This window comes from Gopherus evgoodei, chromosome 1 (assembly GCF_007399415.2).
Source record: "Gopherus evgoodei ecotype Sinaloan lineage chromosome 1, rGopEvg1_v1.p, whole genome shotgun sequence".
NCBI classification, from domain to species: domain Eukaryota; kingdom Metazoa; phylum Chordata; order Testudines; family Testudinidae; genus Gopherus; species Gopherus evgoodei.
In genome coordinates this window covers 152,168,312-152,186,136 of record NC_044322.1, presented here as the reverse complement: position 1 = coordinate 152,186,136, position 17,825 = coordinate 152,168,312, and the positions used below count along the sequence as shown (strand labels likewise).

Genomic DNA, 17,825 nt, shown 5'->3' with positions numbered 1-17,825 from the left:
TCACATTCTTGCAGTGATCTGACGAGGATTATAACACAAATGATGTACAGAAGAATAATAGTAAGACTAATCAATGGCTCTAGTGCCTAAAGCCAGAAGCAAGATAATCCTAGGCTTGTTGTTTTCTTCAGAAAATATAAATAAAGCTTATTGACTGGAAAGAAGAAGCTAACAATTGGGAGGAAAAAATTAATCCAAGCAGCGGAGCTTTTACTATTGAAACAATAATCTTTGCTGAATTTGAAAAGTCTTCCACCTGGGTGCTTGACAAGCGGGGTACAGTCAGCACTGGAATAATTGACAGAGCTGGAAGTACCATTGAGCCTTTCTGACTGGAATATTGATTTAGCTCGAAACTCAATTATTTTATAATTTTATTATTTAATGTATTAAGTATTTATACAGTGCCATAATTCTGCAGGACTTTTTACAGAGATTTTAAAAGAGGCTCTGCCGCCCCCTTCAGAATCTTAGTCTACATCAAACAAACATAAAAAAAAAAAAACAGAGGAAAAGGTGAGGGGGAAAATTAATTAAAGATCATGGGTAAAAATCGTGGCCCCATTGAAATCAACATCAAAACCTCCATTGACTTAAATGCAGCCAGGATTTGACCCAATGTGAGCTATTTATATTCCACTTATAAGTTTTAATATTTTTTGATATTTTTAAAGAAGAGAATGAGGTTCTACAGTATTGTTAACCCAAAGCATTCAAAATTATGAGTCAGGCCTCCAAAACATAATGAGATTGGCTTAAAATTGGGGGGGGGTTATTTGCCTTTGAGTTCATATTGTCAAGCTTTTTATCTTCAGCTTTGAAAGCAAAACTTTTGGTTTTTTAACATGAAACCTCAGTTTCTGATATAATTGTTGTTTCATTTTTCACCAAAAAGGTCAGTAATGATTGGATGTCCAACATAGGGAATGCTAGTGAAAATGAGGTTGGTTCAGACCCTAAAATAGGGAAAGAACAAGTTAAATGTCTTCAAGTCTACCATCCTAAAATACTCAAGCAGCTGACTAAGGAGATATCTGAGCCATTACCGATTATCTTTGAAAAGTCATGGAAGATAGGAGAGATTCCAGAGGACCGGAAAAGGGCAAATATACCACCAATCTATAGAAAAGTTAAATAAGGACAACCCAGAGAATTATAGATCATACAGCTTAACTTCAGTACCCAGAAAGATAATGGAGCAAATAATTAAGAAATCAATTTGCAAATCAATGAGCATTCTTTGAGTGGGTCAACAGCAGTGGTGCAAGTAAGCCGCTATGGGCAGGTACGCCATACTATTAAAACATTTATTGCCGGTACGCCATACAGGAAAGACACATTTTCAAGAATGAATTGTAAAGCCCTGCGCAAATACAAATTTATACCCACAGTTGTGGATATCCGTGGCTAGAAATCGGTATCCACTGAACCACAGGGCTCTCCAGGGAACTGCAGTGGCAAAAGGAGCAGAACATGGAGCCGCTGCTTCCAGGGGCCAGCGCCCCACACCGGTGGGTGTGCTGTCCCCAGCTCCGCCCCCACCCTGTTCTTTGGTGGGACTGTACAGACCCAGACAAGAGATGCAGCTGTGTGGAAGGACTGGGGATGGGACTGGAGGCAATACAGCTGTGGCAGAGGAGCTTCTGGTGAGGGGTGTTGGCTCATGGGAGTGGTGGCCCCATGTTCTGCTCCTTTTGCCGCTGAGGTTCCTGGGAGAGCCCTGTGGTTCAGGGGATAGCGATTTCTATCCACAGATATCCGCATCCGTTGGTATAAATTTGTATCCATGCAGGGCTCTAGTCACGTAACAAATTTGGGAGGAGGGGGTTGAGGGGTCAGTACCATACTGGTAAGAGTTAAAATCTGCTTGTACCACTGGTCAACAGACAGATGGACAAGGACGATTCAGTTGATATAGTGTATTGGAACTTTCAGAAAGCCTTTGACAAGGTCCCTCACCAAAGCCTTAAGCAAAATAGGCAGTCATGGGATAAGAGGGAAGGTACTCCTGTGGATCAGTAACTGGTTAAAAGATAGGAAACAAGGGGCAGAAATAAATGGCCAGTTTTTACAGTGCAGAGAGGTAAATAGTGGTGTCCCCCAAGGATCTGTACTGGGACCATAAATATATGCAATAAATAATCTGGGAAAGGGGTTAATAGTGTCAAAATTTGCAGATGATACAAAAACACTCAAGATAGTTAAGTCCAAAGTTGGCTGCGAGGAGTTAAGAAATATCACACAAAACTGAGAGACTGGGAAACAAAATGGCAGGTGAAATTCATTGTTGACAAACCTAAGTTAATGTAAATTGAAAAACGTAATTCCAAATATACATACAAGTGATGAGGTCTAAAATAGCTGTTACCACTCAAGAAAGAGATCTCAGAGTCATTGTGAATAGTTCTCTAAAAACATCTGCTCAATGCACAGCAACAGTCAAAAAAAGCTAACAATGTTAGGAACCATTAGGAAAGGAATAGATAAGAAGATAGAAAATATCATAATGCCACCATATAAATACATGGTATGCCCACCTCATTTTTCTGGTAGTAGGAGCTAATTTGGCCCTAGACTGCTGGTCCAGCAGTCTGGCTTCCAGCAAATATGCCATGGAAAGCAAGGGACAGATTTTAGAAAAGTTAGAGGGAAAATCAAGGAGGTTTGTCAAATTCAAATAAAAGTTTGTGTTTCCAAATCCATTATGAACACTAGACTTAATTTTTCAGTGACTCTTGGCTGTGAGCAAACTTTGCAGTATGGTCTCTGTGAGCTTGTACTTTTGTACAAATAATTATGGTCTGCAAAGTTAATATCTGTGTAAAAAATCATAGACTATTAGGGTTAGAAGGGACCTCAGGAGGTCATCTAGTCCAACCCCCTGCTCCAAGCAGGACCATCCCCAGATTTTTACCCCAGTTCCCTTAATGGCCCCCTCAGGGATTGAACTTACAACCCTGGGTTTAGTAGGCCAATGCTCAAACCCCTGAGCTATCCCTCCCCCCCTTTTGCTATTTCAGTTCTTATTCAATTAATTGCCTTTCCACCTAAGTTATAGAAACATAACATCAAAAACATACTACTGCTTATTTTTTACATAATGCATAAGTGGCCAGAATGAATATTAACACAACACTATTTAAAATGTTCCTTAATACATTTAGTATGTAATGTTCTTTACACCTATTTTTGTTCTCATGAAAATGTATTTAAAAGACTGAAAGCCTGATTCTCTCCTTACCCTTAAGTAGTCCCATTGACTGACTTAATGATTTAATGCTAAATAACTTGAGTAGTGGCTCCAGAATTTATACTTGTTACTTTCTGTATGTGACGCTAGTTCTTATATTGTGCATATTCCTTCCACTTTACAGTCAACCAAAGACTGTGTGGAAGGAGTAGGATTTATACCTCCTTTGTAATGCACTTTGACATCTGATAATTAGAAGTGCTGTATAAGAGCAGGTATTATAATTATTATTACTTACAATATTGTTTATACCTTATGTTACTTTTCAAAGCCGTTAGAAAGGATGTATTTGATTTTTCTGTGTGCAATCTGTCTTCCTAGGTGACTTCAGATCTTCCAATGGTGGCTGGTACTCCAGACCTCACTGTAGAAGCTGATGACACAGCCACTTACACTCTGAATGTATCTGCATGGAAACGAGGAATATTTAAAGGTTAAAAAAAGTTCTGTTTTTACACTGTCATTTTTATAATAATAATAAACAAGTACAAATCTATAAACCAGTCTTCTCTCCATAAACCACACTTAGGTTAGTTTGAATAGCATTATCTAAATATTAGGGCTGTCAAGTGTTTAAAAAAAGTAATCATGATTAATCGCACTGTTAATAATAGAATAACATTTCTTTAAATATTTTGGATGTTTTCTACGTTTTCAAATATATTGATTTCCATTACAACACAGAATATAAAGTGTGCAGTGCTCACTTTGTATTTATTTTTGATACAAATATTTGCACTGTAAAAATCAAAAGAAATAGTACATTTCAATTCACCTAATAAAAGTACTGTAGTGCAATCTTTTTATCATGAAAGTTGAACTTTCAAATGTAGAATTATGTACAAAAAAAAACTGCATTCAAAAATAAAACAATGTAAAACTTTAGAGCCTGCAAGTCTTCTCAATCCTACTTCAGCCATTCACTCAGACAAACAAGTTTGGTTACTGTGACAGATCCAAACCAGTGGGGTACAGGAGACTGGTAGAGGGCAAATATACTGGTCACTGGATGAGTAGTTTTCTGTTCCCTGAGTGACCAGAGCAAGGGCTGCACTAGAGTAATCAGGAACCTGCTAGAACCAATTAACGCAGACAGGCTGATTAGAACACCTGCAGCCAATCAAGGCAGGCTAATCAGGGCACCTGGGTTTAAAAAGGAGCTCACTCCAGTCAGGTGAGGGGGAGCCAAAGGAGAGGAAGTGTGTGTGAGGAGCTGGGAGCAAGAGGCACAAGGAGCTGAGAGTGAGGTGTGCTGCTAGAGGACTAAGGAGTACAAGCATTATCAGACACCAGGAGGAAGGTCCTGTGGTGAGGATAAAGAAGGTATTTGGAGGAGGCCATGGGGAAGTAGCCCAGGGAGTTGTAGCTGTCATGCAGCTGTTACAGAAGGCACTATAGACAGCTGCAACCCACAGGGCCCTGGGCTGGAACCCAGAGTAGAGAGCGGGCCTGGGTTCCCCCCAAACCTCCCAACTCCTGATCAGACACAGGAGAAGTTGACCCAGACTGTGGGGAAGGTCATTGAGGTGAGCAAATCTGCCAAATAAGCGCAGGACCCACCAAGGTAGAGGAGGAACTTTGTCACATTACATTTGCAAGAGATAATGATGCCTACTTCTTGTTTACAGTGTCACCTGAAAGTGAGAACAGGTGTTCGCATGGCACTGTTGTAAGTGGCATCACAAGATATATACGTGCCAGATGTGCTAAAGATTCATATGTCCCTTCATGCTTCAACCACCATTTCAGAGGACATGCTGATGACGGGTTCTGCTTGATAACAATCCAAAGCAGAGCAGACCGATGCATGTTCATTTTCATCATCTGAGTCAGATACCACTAGTGGAAGGCTGATTATTTATTTTTTATTTTGGTTGGTTTGTGTTCTGTAGTTTCTGCATTGGAGTGTTGCTCTTTTAAGACTTCTGAAAGCACACTGCACACCTTGTCCCACTCGGATTTTGGACGGCATTTCAGATTCTTTTACCTTGGCTTGAGTGCTGTAGCTATTCTTTGTGTTTTGTCTAATCGGCAGTGACAGTGTTTGTAAATCAAACAACATTTCCTGGTCATCATCTAAGACTGCTGTAACATGAAATATATGGTAGAATGCAGGTAAAACAGAGCAGGGGACATACAATTCTCCCCCAAGAAATTCAGTGACAAATTTAATTAATGCATTTTTTTTTATGGAATGGTGGCTGAAATATGAATATTTAGCATATCTGGCATGTAGATACCTTGCAAAGCCAGCTACAAAAGTGCCATGAGAATGCCTGTTCTTGCTTTCAGGTGACATTGTAAATAAGAAGCAGGCAGCAGTATCTCCCGTGAATGTAAACAACTTGTTTGTCAGTGATTGGCTGAACAAGAAGTAGGACTGAGTGGACTTGTAGGTTCTAAAGTTTTACATTGTTTTGTTTTTGAGTGCAGTTATGTAATAAAAAAATGTACATTTGTAAGTTACACTTTCACGATAGAGATTGCACTATAATACTTGTATGAGGTGAATTGCAAAATACCATTCCTTTTGTTTTTTACAGTGCAAATATTTATAATAAAAATAATATAAAGTGAGCACTGTACACTTTGTATTCTGTGTTGTAATAGAAATCAATATATTTGAAAATGTAGAAAAGCAGCCCAAAAAATTAATAAATTTCCATTGGTATTCTATTAACAGTGCAATTAATCACAATTAATATTTTTAACTGCAGTTAATTTTTTTGAGTTAATCACGTGAGTTAACTGCGATTAATTGCCAGCCCTACTAAGTATGTCTGTATCCTGTGTCTTTCCTACTTATTGTGTTCTGAGCAAGCAAATACACTTTTCTCAGCCTGTGTACCTTGCTGAATGAGACAAGGATTTCTACAGAGCCCTGTCTCATTGTATATATGCCAGTGAATATTTTATGTGCAAGGAACACTATGTTTTCAATGTAATAGAAAAGAAGCCAGAGTGCCGCCCCTTGGAAAGTGCCATGTGAAGCACACGCTAATTACACACGTTTAAGTGTTTGCAGGATCGGAGCCTAGTTTTCCAAAGAAAATTGGATACATGTAGACTTAATAACATTACTGGCACCAAAGAATTAAAAGCAGAGCCTTGAGTCTGCTCTTGTCCTGTAATCTAAGACACCATTTCTTTGAGTTACAAAAGATGGAAAGAGCCCTTGCTCTTCAGTCTGGGCAGGGAAGAAATAGAGTGTGCTAGTGACTCCAAGCATTGAAACACAATGGTTCAATTATTTCTTTGATAACTGGGAAGTGCCTTGTTTTGTGCTGATAAAGACTTGGATGTCTAAAATTAATTTTACTGTCAAACGATTTAGCTTCAGTATGTACTGAATACTAGTATTTTATTATAAGTCATCAACACTGACTATTGTTTACTTTTAACTGCAGAAGAACAGAAGGCCAAATTCCCATTTTTTCTTTTGGGAAGGAAATTTTTCTTTAGAAGAATAAGTGACAATTATTTTAAAAAGTGGATCTGACTTCAGTGTTAACCAGCTGAGTAGTAGCAATTGTAGATAATATTAGAATGCCATAGTAATGATCAGTTCTTCTTTGAGTGATTGCTCATATCGATTCCAATTAGGTGTACTTGCACTGCGTGCACATTCGTCAGAAGATTTTTACCCTAGCAACACTCGGTGGGTCGGCTGGATCGCCCCCTGGAGTGGCGCCGTTATGGTGATAGATATATACCCCTGCCGACCCAATGGCCACTCAGTTCCTTCTTACCATCTGTGTCAGTCATTGGAACAGTGGAGTGCGGCTTAGCTGATCTCCACTTCCCTAGCCTACTTGTCGTTCTTTACTAACAGTTGTGTATATAGTTCCATTTTAACAGTTTTAGTTAGTTTTAGTCGTTTGTATATATAGTTCGTGTATATAGTTGCGAGCGGATTGGGGATTAGCCCCTTCCCCCAACCCGGTACCGGGGCTCATGCCCAGGTCACCAGGATTCAAACCATGCTCGGCGTGCCAAAAGCCGATGCCAATGGGAGATCCCCACGACTCCTGCCTTAAGTGCCTCGGGAAATCCCATCTCCCAGACAAGTGCCAGATCTGTAAGGCCTTTAAGCCGAGGACGAAGAAGGAGCGGGACTTTCATCTCAAGCAGCTCCTAATGGAGGCAGCTCTTAGTCCAGCGCCCTCAGCACCGAGTGCTGAACAGTCTACATCAGGGAGAAGCGCTCTTTCGGCTTTGGATCTCCCCGGTACCGCAAAGGCCCCCTGGCACCGACCGTCACCAGCACCGGTGTCGGCTCGGCACCTGCTCCCTGTCCCCGCGGGTCAGAAAGCAGCATGATGCTCCCGCTGCTTCAGTGCCGTCTGCACCGCAGTTGGAGCACCCGCCTAAGTTGGATCGCCCGGCACCAACACCTGCCGCGGCACTGCTAACTTCAGCACAGTCGATTCCGGTCCTGCAAGGGCCATCGAGTCCAGTGCCTGAAAGCTCCCCGACTCACGCTGTGGTCGAGCTCACTATCCCGTCTACCCCAGAGACATTTTCCATGGCGAGGGATTTAATTGCAGTGACGGAGACTGCACTGCCTCAACTCCTGGCACTGCCGGTGCGGGTCATTCAGTCTATTGGCAAGCCTGCCCTACTGAGGCTGCCCTCTGTCGGCACCGCTAAGAGACACCGATCAAGATCTCGGTCCCGCAGGCGTTCTTGGTCCCCGTTGCCGATCCCAGTCCCGATGCCGCTCGCAGTCCCAGCACCACTCTCCATAGCAGTACCGGTCGCACTCGCAGCACCGCTCAGCGTCCTGTTCACCTACCCTGTATTCCTGGTACCGATCCGGTTCCCGGCACCACGCACTTCACAGCCATTCCAGGTGAAGAGCTTCGAGATCCCGGTCGATCTCCTGGCACCGTTATGGTCGAAGGTTCCGGTCTTGTTCCCGGTATCGTTACAGCTCACTGTACCGCTCTCTGGTGCCATCCCAAGAAAGACCCACTACAGACATGGCTCCTCCTCAAGGTTTCTCAGCACCTCCTTGGCCGTCGAGACATACCTCGGTATCTTCTCATGCTGGCAGCGCTTCTTATGCACAGGACCGTGACTCAAATGTGCCCAGCCGTGTGTTCCAGGAAAGCCAAGGCCACAAGCAAGGTCCCCATCAGTGGTCATTCTGGACACCTTGGGCGTACCACCAAGCCCAACGTGCTCCCCCAGAAGCACCACGATCCGTGCCATCAGAACAGCAGGTGCCAGAGGCGACCATAAGCCGCCCCCCTCCTGCGGGTATGGATGAGGCTTCCGTTCCACCAACAGACACCCAGGCCCCACCTGAGCTTGACACCGCCCAAGGACAAGAGCCCCCACAGGACCTTCTTGTCCCTGGCCTCTCCTCTTCCTCCTTTCCAGATGAGGCGGTGGCTGGGGCATCCTCCTTCGGCACTCCCCCAATTGACCTGAGGGCTCATCAGGACCTTCTGAGACAGGTGGCTCAGAACATAAATCTTCAGGTGGAAGAGGTCCCTGAAATAGAGGACCCGGTTGTGGACCTTTTATCAGCTGACACCCCCACAAGAGTGGCCCTGTCTTTTATTTGAACTATTCAGGCAAATGCCAATACCATCTGGCAATCCCCAGCCTCCATCCTGCCCACAGCCAGGGAAGTAGAGCAGAAGTACATGGTACCCTCCAAAGGGTACGAGTATCTGTACGTGCACCCTGCTCCCTAGTCGTACAATCGGTTAACAAAAGGGAGCACCGTGGCCAGCAGGCTCCTGCTCCAAAGTCTAAGGAGACTAGGCACATGGACTTATTGGGCTGCAAAGTATACTCTTCTGGAGGCCTCCAATTTAGGGTGGCAAACCAACAAGCCCTACTCAGTCACTACAACTACAACACCTGGGTGGCGATGGGGAAATTCATGGAGCTAGTTCCCCAAGACTCATGCCAGGAGTTTGCAGCCCTCTTGGACGAAGGAAAGAAGGTGGCGAGAACTTCTCTCCAAGCCTCACTGGACGCAGCCAACTCCACATCCAGGGCTCTGGCTTCAAGAGTGGCCATGAGGAGAATATCATGGCTTCAGGTGTCCGGCCTTCCACCTGAGTTACTGCAAACCCTACAAGACTTGCCCTTTGAAGGCCAAGGGCTATTTTCCGAAAAGACGGAACCTAGGCTGCAAAGCCTAAAGGACAACAGGGTTATCGTGCGCTCCCTGGGATGCACACCCCGGTGACCCAGCGCAGGTCCTTCCGTCCTCAGCCTCACCGCACTTACCCCCCGCCTAGGCCGCGGCAGAAGGCGCGGCTGGGGGAATCACAGAAGGCAATCTGGGCCCCAAGGGGGTCAAAATCAGGGCCTCCCCAAACCACTTGTAGGACCCAAACTGAACTTTTGAAGAGACGCCTGAGGATGATGCACCAGTTGTTTCCCAGGATCCTCTTCCACCCTTCTACAAGTGCCTCTCCTATTTCCTCCCTGCGTGGTCCCAGCTAACATCGGATCATTAGGTCATACACACAGTGGAATTGGGATACCACCTTCAGTTTGTTTTGCCCCCACCTTCCCAACCCCCCTCCTTCTCCCTCTTCAGGGACCCCTCTCACGAGGAATTCCTCTTACAAGAGGTATGGACGCTCCTCACCATGGGAGCTATAGAGGAGGTACCGAAAGACTTGAGGGGCAAGGGATTTTATTCCTGTACTTCCTAATCCCTATGGCAAAGGGAGGTCTAAGACCAATCCTAGACCTGCGAGTACTCAACAAGTTCATGATAAAGTTGAAGTTCCGCATGGTATCCCTAGGGACCATTATCCCGTCATTGGATCTTGGAGACTGGTATGCTGCCCTCGATATGAAGGACGCGTATTTCCACATCGCAGTGTACCCACCACACAGATGGTACCTCTGTTTTGTGGTCAACCATCAACATTTTCAATTTACGGTCCTTCCATTCGGCCTTTCTACGGCCCCACGAGTATTCACAAAATTCATGGCTGTAGTCGCCGCCTCCCTCCGTCATCGTCGGGTGCACGTCTTCCCGTATCTCGATGATTGGCTCATTCGAGGGACCTCCGAGACGCAAGTGAGCCGTCATGTGGGCATCGTCAAAGATCTCTTCAGGTGACTAGGCCTGATGATCAATATAGAGAAGTCCACTCTCGTTCCCACACAGAGAATAGACTTCATTGGGGCAATCCAAGACTCCAATCTGGCCAGAGCCTGCCTACCACAGCCTCGTTTTCAGGCAATGGTAACAATTATTCAGGGCCTCCAAATCTTCCCAACAACCTTGGCTTGCACTTGTCTCGGCCTCCTAGGCCACATGGCTGCCTGCACCTTCATGACCAAACACGCCAGGCTGTGCCTCTGTCCACTTCAAACTTGGCTCACCTCGGTATATCAACTGGGCCGAGACAGCCTGGACATGATCCTCATGATTCCCACGAGCATCCTAGGCTCCATAGACTGGTGGCTGACTCCCACTCTGGTCTATGAAGAGATGCCATTCCACCCACCTCAACTTTAGAAGGCCCTAACCACAGACTGTCATCTCTGGGTTGGGGTGCCCACCTCGATGGTCTCCGCACTCAAGGCCTTTGGTCTATTCAAGAACTAACCTTACACATCAATGTGCGGGAGCTGAGGGCGGTTTGCCTCGCGTGCCAGGTGTTTCGAGAGAGTCTCCAAGGCCGTTGTGTCTCAGTGTTCATGGACAACACAATGGCCATGTTTTATATAAACAAGCAGGCGGAGCACGCTCCTCCCTCCTTTGTCAGGAAGCCATTCAGCTCTGAGACTTTTGCATAACCCACTCGATCGATCTGGTAGCGTCCTTTCTCCCAGGAGTTCAGAACACACTGACGAATCACTTCAGCAGATCCTTCCTGTCTCACGAGTGGTCGATTCGTCTGGACATCATCCATTCTGTTTTCTGGAAGTGGGGCTTTCCCCACATACACCTCTTCGTCTCGCGCAAATTGGAAGTGCCACGTGTTCTGCTCCTTCCAGGGTCACTCCCCGGGCTCCCTTTCAGACGCATTCTTGATACTGTGGACGAACCATCTTCTCTACGCCTTTCCACCGTTCCCGCTGGTCCACAGGGTCCTGCTTAAGTTCCACAGGGACAGGGCCCACCTGCTCATGATCGCTCCAGCCTGGCCGAGGCAGCACTGGTACACCATGTTATTCGACCTGTCGGTGGCCAACCCAATTCCCCTACCACTCTGCTGGGATCTCATAACCCAGGACTACGGCAGACTTCACCACCCAGACCTACAGTCTCTTCACCTCACAGCATAGTTGCTGCGTGGTTCAGCCAGTCTGAGTTACGTGCTCTGCCTCGATACAGCACATACTCCTAGGTAGTAGGAAACCTTCCACTAGGTTGACATATCTGGCCAAGTGGAAGCGTTTCTCCTGCTGGTGCACTCAGCGTAACGCTGTTCCCACCCAGGTAACAGTTCTTACAGTCTTGGACTACCTCTGGTCCCTGAAACAACATGGCCTAGCGGTTTCTTCAATAAAGATGCATTTGGCGGCCATCTCTGCCTTCCACCCAGAGGAGAGTGGCCGTTCGGTCTTCTCTCACCCATGGTTTCGAGGTTCCTCAAGGGCTTGGAACGTTTGTACCCACAGGTCCGACGCCCCGCCCCAACTTGGGACGTCAATCTAGTTTTAGCCAAGCTTATAGGTGCTCCCTTTGAGCCGCTAGCCATCTGCACGCTGCTGTACCTGTCTTGGAAGACAGCATTCCTCATAGCCATTACATCGGCAAGACGAGTCTCTGAACTTTGGGCCCTCACTGTGGACCCCCCCGTATACAGTGTTTCACAAGGACAAGGTACAGTTGTGACCACAGCCGGCCTTCCTCCCTAAAGTGATATTGGCCTTCCATATCAATCAAGACATCTTCCTTCTGGTCGTCTTCCCGAAGCCGCACTTATCATGCCGGGAACAGCAGCTGCACTCCCTAGACATCCGTAGGGCTCTCACCTTTTATATTGATCGAACAAAGCCCTTTTGGAATATGCCCCAACTCTTCATTGCGGTGGCAGAACGAATGAAGGGCTTACCTGTCTCCTCCCAGAGGATTTCATCTTGTGTGACATCGTGTATCTGTATCTGCTATGGCTTGGCTCACGTTCCGATGAGCCACCTTACCGCTCATTCTGCTAGAGCTCAAGCTTCATCTGCTGCCTTCCTGGCACATGTACCCATCCAGGAGATATGTCGTGCAGCTACCTGGTCCTCGGTTCACACTTTTGCGTCACATTACGCATTGGTACAACAGTCCAGGGATGATGTGGCATTTTGGCTTAGCAGTTCTACATTCTGCGACATCTCACTCCGACCCCACTGCCTAGGTAAGGCTTGGGAGTGTCCTAATTGGAATTGATATGAACAATCACTTGAAGAAGAAAAGACGGTTACTCATCTTTGTAACTGTTGTTCTTCGAGATGTGTTGCTCATATCCATTCCAAACCCGCCCTCCTTCCCCTCTGTCAGAGTAGCCGGCAAGAAGGAACTGAGGGGCCGTTGGGTCGGCAGGGGTATATATCTAGCGCCATAATGGCGCCACTCCAGGGGCGGCCCAGCCGACCTACTGAGTGTTGCTAGGGTAAAAATCTTCCGACGAACATGCACACGGCACACGCACTCCTAATTGGAATCGATATGAGCAACACATCTCGAAGAACAACAGTTACAAAAATGAGTAACCGTCTTTTCTCTACTAACTATAATCTGAAACATGTAGTTACAGAAGTGACTGTAGAAATTTCTCTTTCAAGTATTGGCAACACAGATTCACTTCTCCCTCAGGGTGTGCATACTCATATGGCACCATTTCACAACCCATTGTGAAGTAATGACTTTTTTAGTTTTATGCGTGATCCTAAGAGATCTGAATGTTTGATATGAGTTACTTAATGAGCTGTGGACCCAACTCCACCTAAGTTCTTTTATGACTATCTCAGCAGTGAGTACAAAGTCATGAGTTCTTTCTTTCTGCTTTGTGTGGCAGAGAAAGAGGTGTTTAGTGTTGTTTATTTTTTATTTATTTAATTTTATTTTTTTTTAAAAGTCTGCCTATTTAGATGGGCATGAGAAAGGATGGTATTATGGTTAAGGCAGTAGAGTACTGCCCTGGAGAACTGGATTCTATTCCTGCCTCTGTGACAGAGTTCCTATGTGATGCTGGGCAAGTCACGCAAACCAACATTTTCACAGGTAGCCACCATGTGCTCCTTATTTTCAGAGGGCATGTCTATATTATGTGCTAGACCGACAGGCAGCGATCGATTCAGTGGGGATCGATTTATTGCGTTAGTCTAGATGTGAAAAATCGACCACTGAGCACTCTCCCGTCAACTGCAATACTCCATTGTAGCGAGAAGCGTAGGCAGAGTCGACAGGGGAACGTTAGCCGTCGACTTACCACAGTGAAGACACCGCGCACAGTAAGTAGATCTAAGTACGTCGACTTCAGCTACGTTGTTGATGTAGCTGAAGTTGTGTAACTTAGATCGATTCCCCCCCCACCCCCTCAGTGTACACCAGGTCTGAGTACCCAACCTGAAACACTTTGCAGAGGGGCTGACTGCTCGTAACTGCAACCAAGGTAAATGGGAGATCTGCTCTAAACGTATAAAGTGCTATAAAATACTAAATAGTCCAAAAATCAGGAACTAGGCATCTCAAACTGGGCACCCAGAATTATTTGATGCTTATGACAATTTTGGCTTTAATCTCTGTGTCTCAGTTCTTCATGTGTAAAATGAGCATAGTAGTATGTTGTCCACTCACAGTGGGTTTTTTTGTTGGAGATATACCTATCTCCTAGAACTGAAAGAGACCTCGAACGGTCATCAAGTCCAGCCCCCTGCCTTCACTGGCAGGACCAAGTACTGATTTTTGCCCCAGATCCTTAAGTGATCCTCTCAAGGATTGAACTCACAATCCTGAGTTTAGCAGACCAATGCTCAAACCACTGAGCTATCCCTCCCCCCTGAATGGTGTTATGAAGATAAATTCGTTAACTTTTGTAAAGAATTAAGATACTACAATGAGAGCACCATTAAAAAGCCCATGAGGAAATTAATAATTCTGGATTCAGTACAGCATTTGGATGTGTTGAAAATAAGGTGTGGGGCTACACACTGAATGATAAGGATAAAAATAATTATTGAACAGCGACTCATTGAGTGCCCCTGTTGATCCTTGGAAAAAATACTATGTAATTAAAAGTATCATAATGCATCTGTACAAGCAACCTTAATTCTAGTATTTTGTAACCTAAAGGCGCTTCACTTTGCAACCTTCATATTCTTTTAATGTAGTGTGATAGACCCAGGCCAGTTGGGAACAGCAGAGTAGTAGAAGGGAGATATACTGGCCACTGGATAAGCAGTTTTCTGTTCCCTGAGAGACAAGAGCAGGGGCTGTTCCAGGCTAATGAGAACACCTGACTCCAATTAACCCACTAAGAGTCAGGTGAGTCTGTTAAGCACCTGACTCCAATTAAGGCCCCTCTGATGCTATAAAAGGGCTCACTCCAGTCCAGCCAGAGAGAGCCATGGGAGAGGAAGTGCATGTGAGGAACTGGGAGCAAGAAGTGTGCAAGAAGCTGAGAGTGAGTAGGCATATCGCTGGATGACTGAGAAGTACAAGCGTTATCAGACATCAGGAGAAGGTCTGGTGTGAGGACAAAGAAGATGTTGGGAGGAGGCCATGAGGAAGTAGCCCAGGGAGTTGTAGCTGTCGCACAACTGTACCAGGAGGCACTCTAGACAGCTGCAGTCCACAGGGCCCTGGGCTGGAACCCGGAGTAGAGGGCTGGCCTGGGTTCCCCCCAAACCTCCCAAATCAAACACAGGAGGAATTGACCTGGACTGTGGCTTCTACCAGAGGGGAAGGTCTCTGGGCTGTTTCCTGACCCAGAGGGTGAATCTGTGAGGTGGGTAAATCTGCCAATAAACACAGGACCCACCAAGGTAGAAGAAGAACTTTGTCACAGTAGTTCTTACGTAATTTTAAAATATATTTTGCAGTTTATTCTTGATTTGAAGTTCTTCTTATGATATAAACTGCTGTTCTGAGCAAAAGGAGTTCAGTTTCCTTTTACATTCAAACATCCTTTTTTCCGGGTGTATTGTGTTACATATGAAATTGCAATGGTAAAATTACATTTCTTGTGTTTTCCAGGTTCCTATTTTTATATTATTGGGCTGGAAAGGGACACAGTTTAAAAGTCAGTCCTTTCAGGCATTGATCATTCTTAAAAGATCTCTTTGGAAATATTCTAAGATTGGGCTAAGATTATATACTCTACTCTAATTACTTTTAGTCATAGACTTGCCTTAATGTAGAAATAAGACTTAATAACCAGTTCGTACAATGTTCTGGCTCCAGAGAGAAGTCCCCCATGATCCATTCCTAAGTAATAGATTAACTTCATTTAGATTTTATAAAGTGATTTCCAAATATTCTTTTCTAAAGTATTAAATAGTTATTGCACAGAATGAGTAATGGTGTTTTCATTGAAGTTCTCCTTTAAAGTATGTCCCATAAAAAGGCCTAGAAGGGCTAAGAATACTATTAGGAACACACCCAGCCCTAATATTTGAAGATTCCTTGTGCAAAGATGCTGGCATTTGATCTGCTCATCTTTTTCTCAGGATTAGGCCTTCCACAAACAGATAGAGGCTATTATTCCTCCAGAGTGGCTGGGGACAAACATTTTTTTCCTCACTGGAATGGCTGTGCTAAGCAGTATAGATTGCAGTTCATCACACCATAAAGTGCTGTGTTAGTGGACATTCATCACTGATTACATTTCCTTTAGTGCACTCTGGGTTCCTTTTAGTAGATACGGCAGGCAACTTCATTTCCATCTCCTATTTTGCACACTGTCTCAACTTACTGGTGAAGGAGTTCTCTGAGGGCACTTCATAGTGACCAAAGTCCTAACAATAGGCCAAAAGTTCTGCACCCATTTCATCTAGCCTTTCACTATACCTCATTATCTGAGATCTTTACTTGCATATCAACTTCCTTGCCACCAGCTGCAATAGACCATTGGTCTAGAATTCTACACTTCACTCTTTGGATGAACATCACACACCATACTGTGCTTCTAACTGACTGGGACTACGGACTGTATGTTTGACACCCCTATGCTGTAGTCATCAACATATGTAACTACTTCTCCAAGAAAAAGGCCACAGATAGAAAAAGAGAGAGACAGACAGACAGATTTTGCTAGTATTGGCACTTGGGAGACTAATCGTACAGAAAATAGACTAGCTGCAGAATTGCCAATCCACTTGTTATCAACTGTACTCTTTCCCCTCTTTCTTTCAGTTGTCTTCCCCTCTCTTGCATTTGATTGTACAGCTGTGTTCAGTGGTATCTTTTGTATTCATATAAGATCTGCAATTGTGTGGGTGGGAGTGGGCCCATTTTCTAATTTTATTTAGCATCCTTAGTTTATTTTTATGTATTTTGAAAGCATGTGTAAATTTAGTGGGAAGTCATTTTATGTTATTACCTTGAACATCTATACCCTACTTTAGGAAGAGGGTGGTATATTTGCCTACCCTAACAAGCTAAGCCACATCAGGGCTCCTTTTGGAAGAAAACAGGAGCTCTGACACCATGTAAATAATTCATGAAGAGGATGCTAATGCTGTCAGAATGCTATAGTTTATGTACATTGTTGGCTTAGCAGTATTTCCCTTCAGTACTTCCCCATTGTGTGAGGCTGCTGTATGACACCCTTTAGAGTTAATGATTTAGAATGGTAAGCAGCTTCTGCTGGCAGAGCTCTCTAATTTAATGTACTGGCCCTTGTATTTGTGTAAAGATTTGGTCATTTTACCTTTAAAATATAATTTGAGGATAATGACAACATATAGGCAGTTTCCACAACGTCACCTATTAATTGGTAGTTTATTTTCAGGAAGTGGTCTGCCTCTGTCTCTTGTCTGGTTCATTCCACTGATGACTGTTGAGGGCTGACCTGATTGCTGAGGTCACACCCAATCAGATGATATCTGGCTATCTGCTGCCAAATCCTATGCAGGTCACTGCTCCTACTCCACCAGGTCAGCTCCAGTCCATAGCTGAAGGCTTCCATCTTGTCTCAATCCTGAGTTGGAGTCTCTCTCACCAGAGCAAAGTAAGACCTCAGATACAGTACTCACTCCCCTCCATGCACCCTGGGCTCAAGTACCTAATTGGAGTCCACTAACTTTTAGGTTATGGCACACAACTTTCATGTGCCCTTCCTCATAAACAGTTACATCACACTTTCAACTCATTTTCTAAGAATAAAGTATAACAAATTCTGAATAGTACAACTTTAAGTACTTCATGAAATTCCACTGAATAACATGCAAATTATATCTGTCAGCAGGTTTTCCCGCAGTTTTTTCTTTTTGACAAGGAGGTAATTTGAGAGCTTCATGCAAGTATTAGTAGGGCCCTGCCAATTTCACGGCTAAGAAAAATGTGTCATGGACTGTGAAATAAGCTCTTCCCCGTGAAATCTGATCTCCCCATGCTGCTGGAGCAAGGGGCTCCTAGCTGCTAGTCTGGCCA

At 44.7% G+C, this 17,825-nt stretch overlaps 1 protein-coding gene across 1 annotated transcript in view; it reads left to right on the top strand.

Annotated features, from left to right (window-relative positions):
* CFAP47 (cilia and flagella associated protein 47) overlaps positions 1-17,825 on the top strand; it is a 681,124-nt gene that overhangs the window by 400,803 nt on the left and 262,496 nt on the right. Inside the window, 1 exon segment of the mRNA XM_030575652.1 lies at positions 3,572-3,683. Within this exon segment, the coding sequence (XP_030431512.1) occupies positions 3,572-3,683 (112 nt within the window).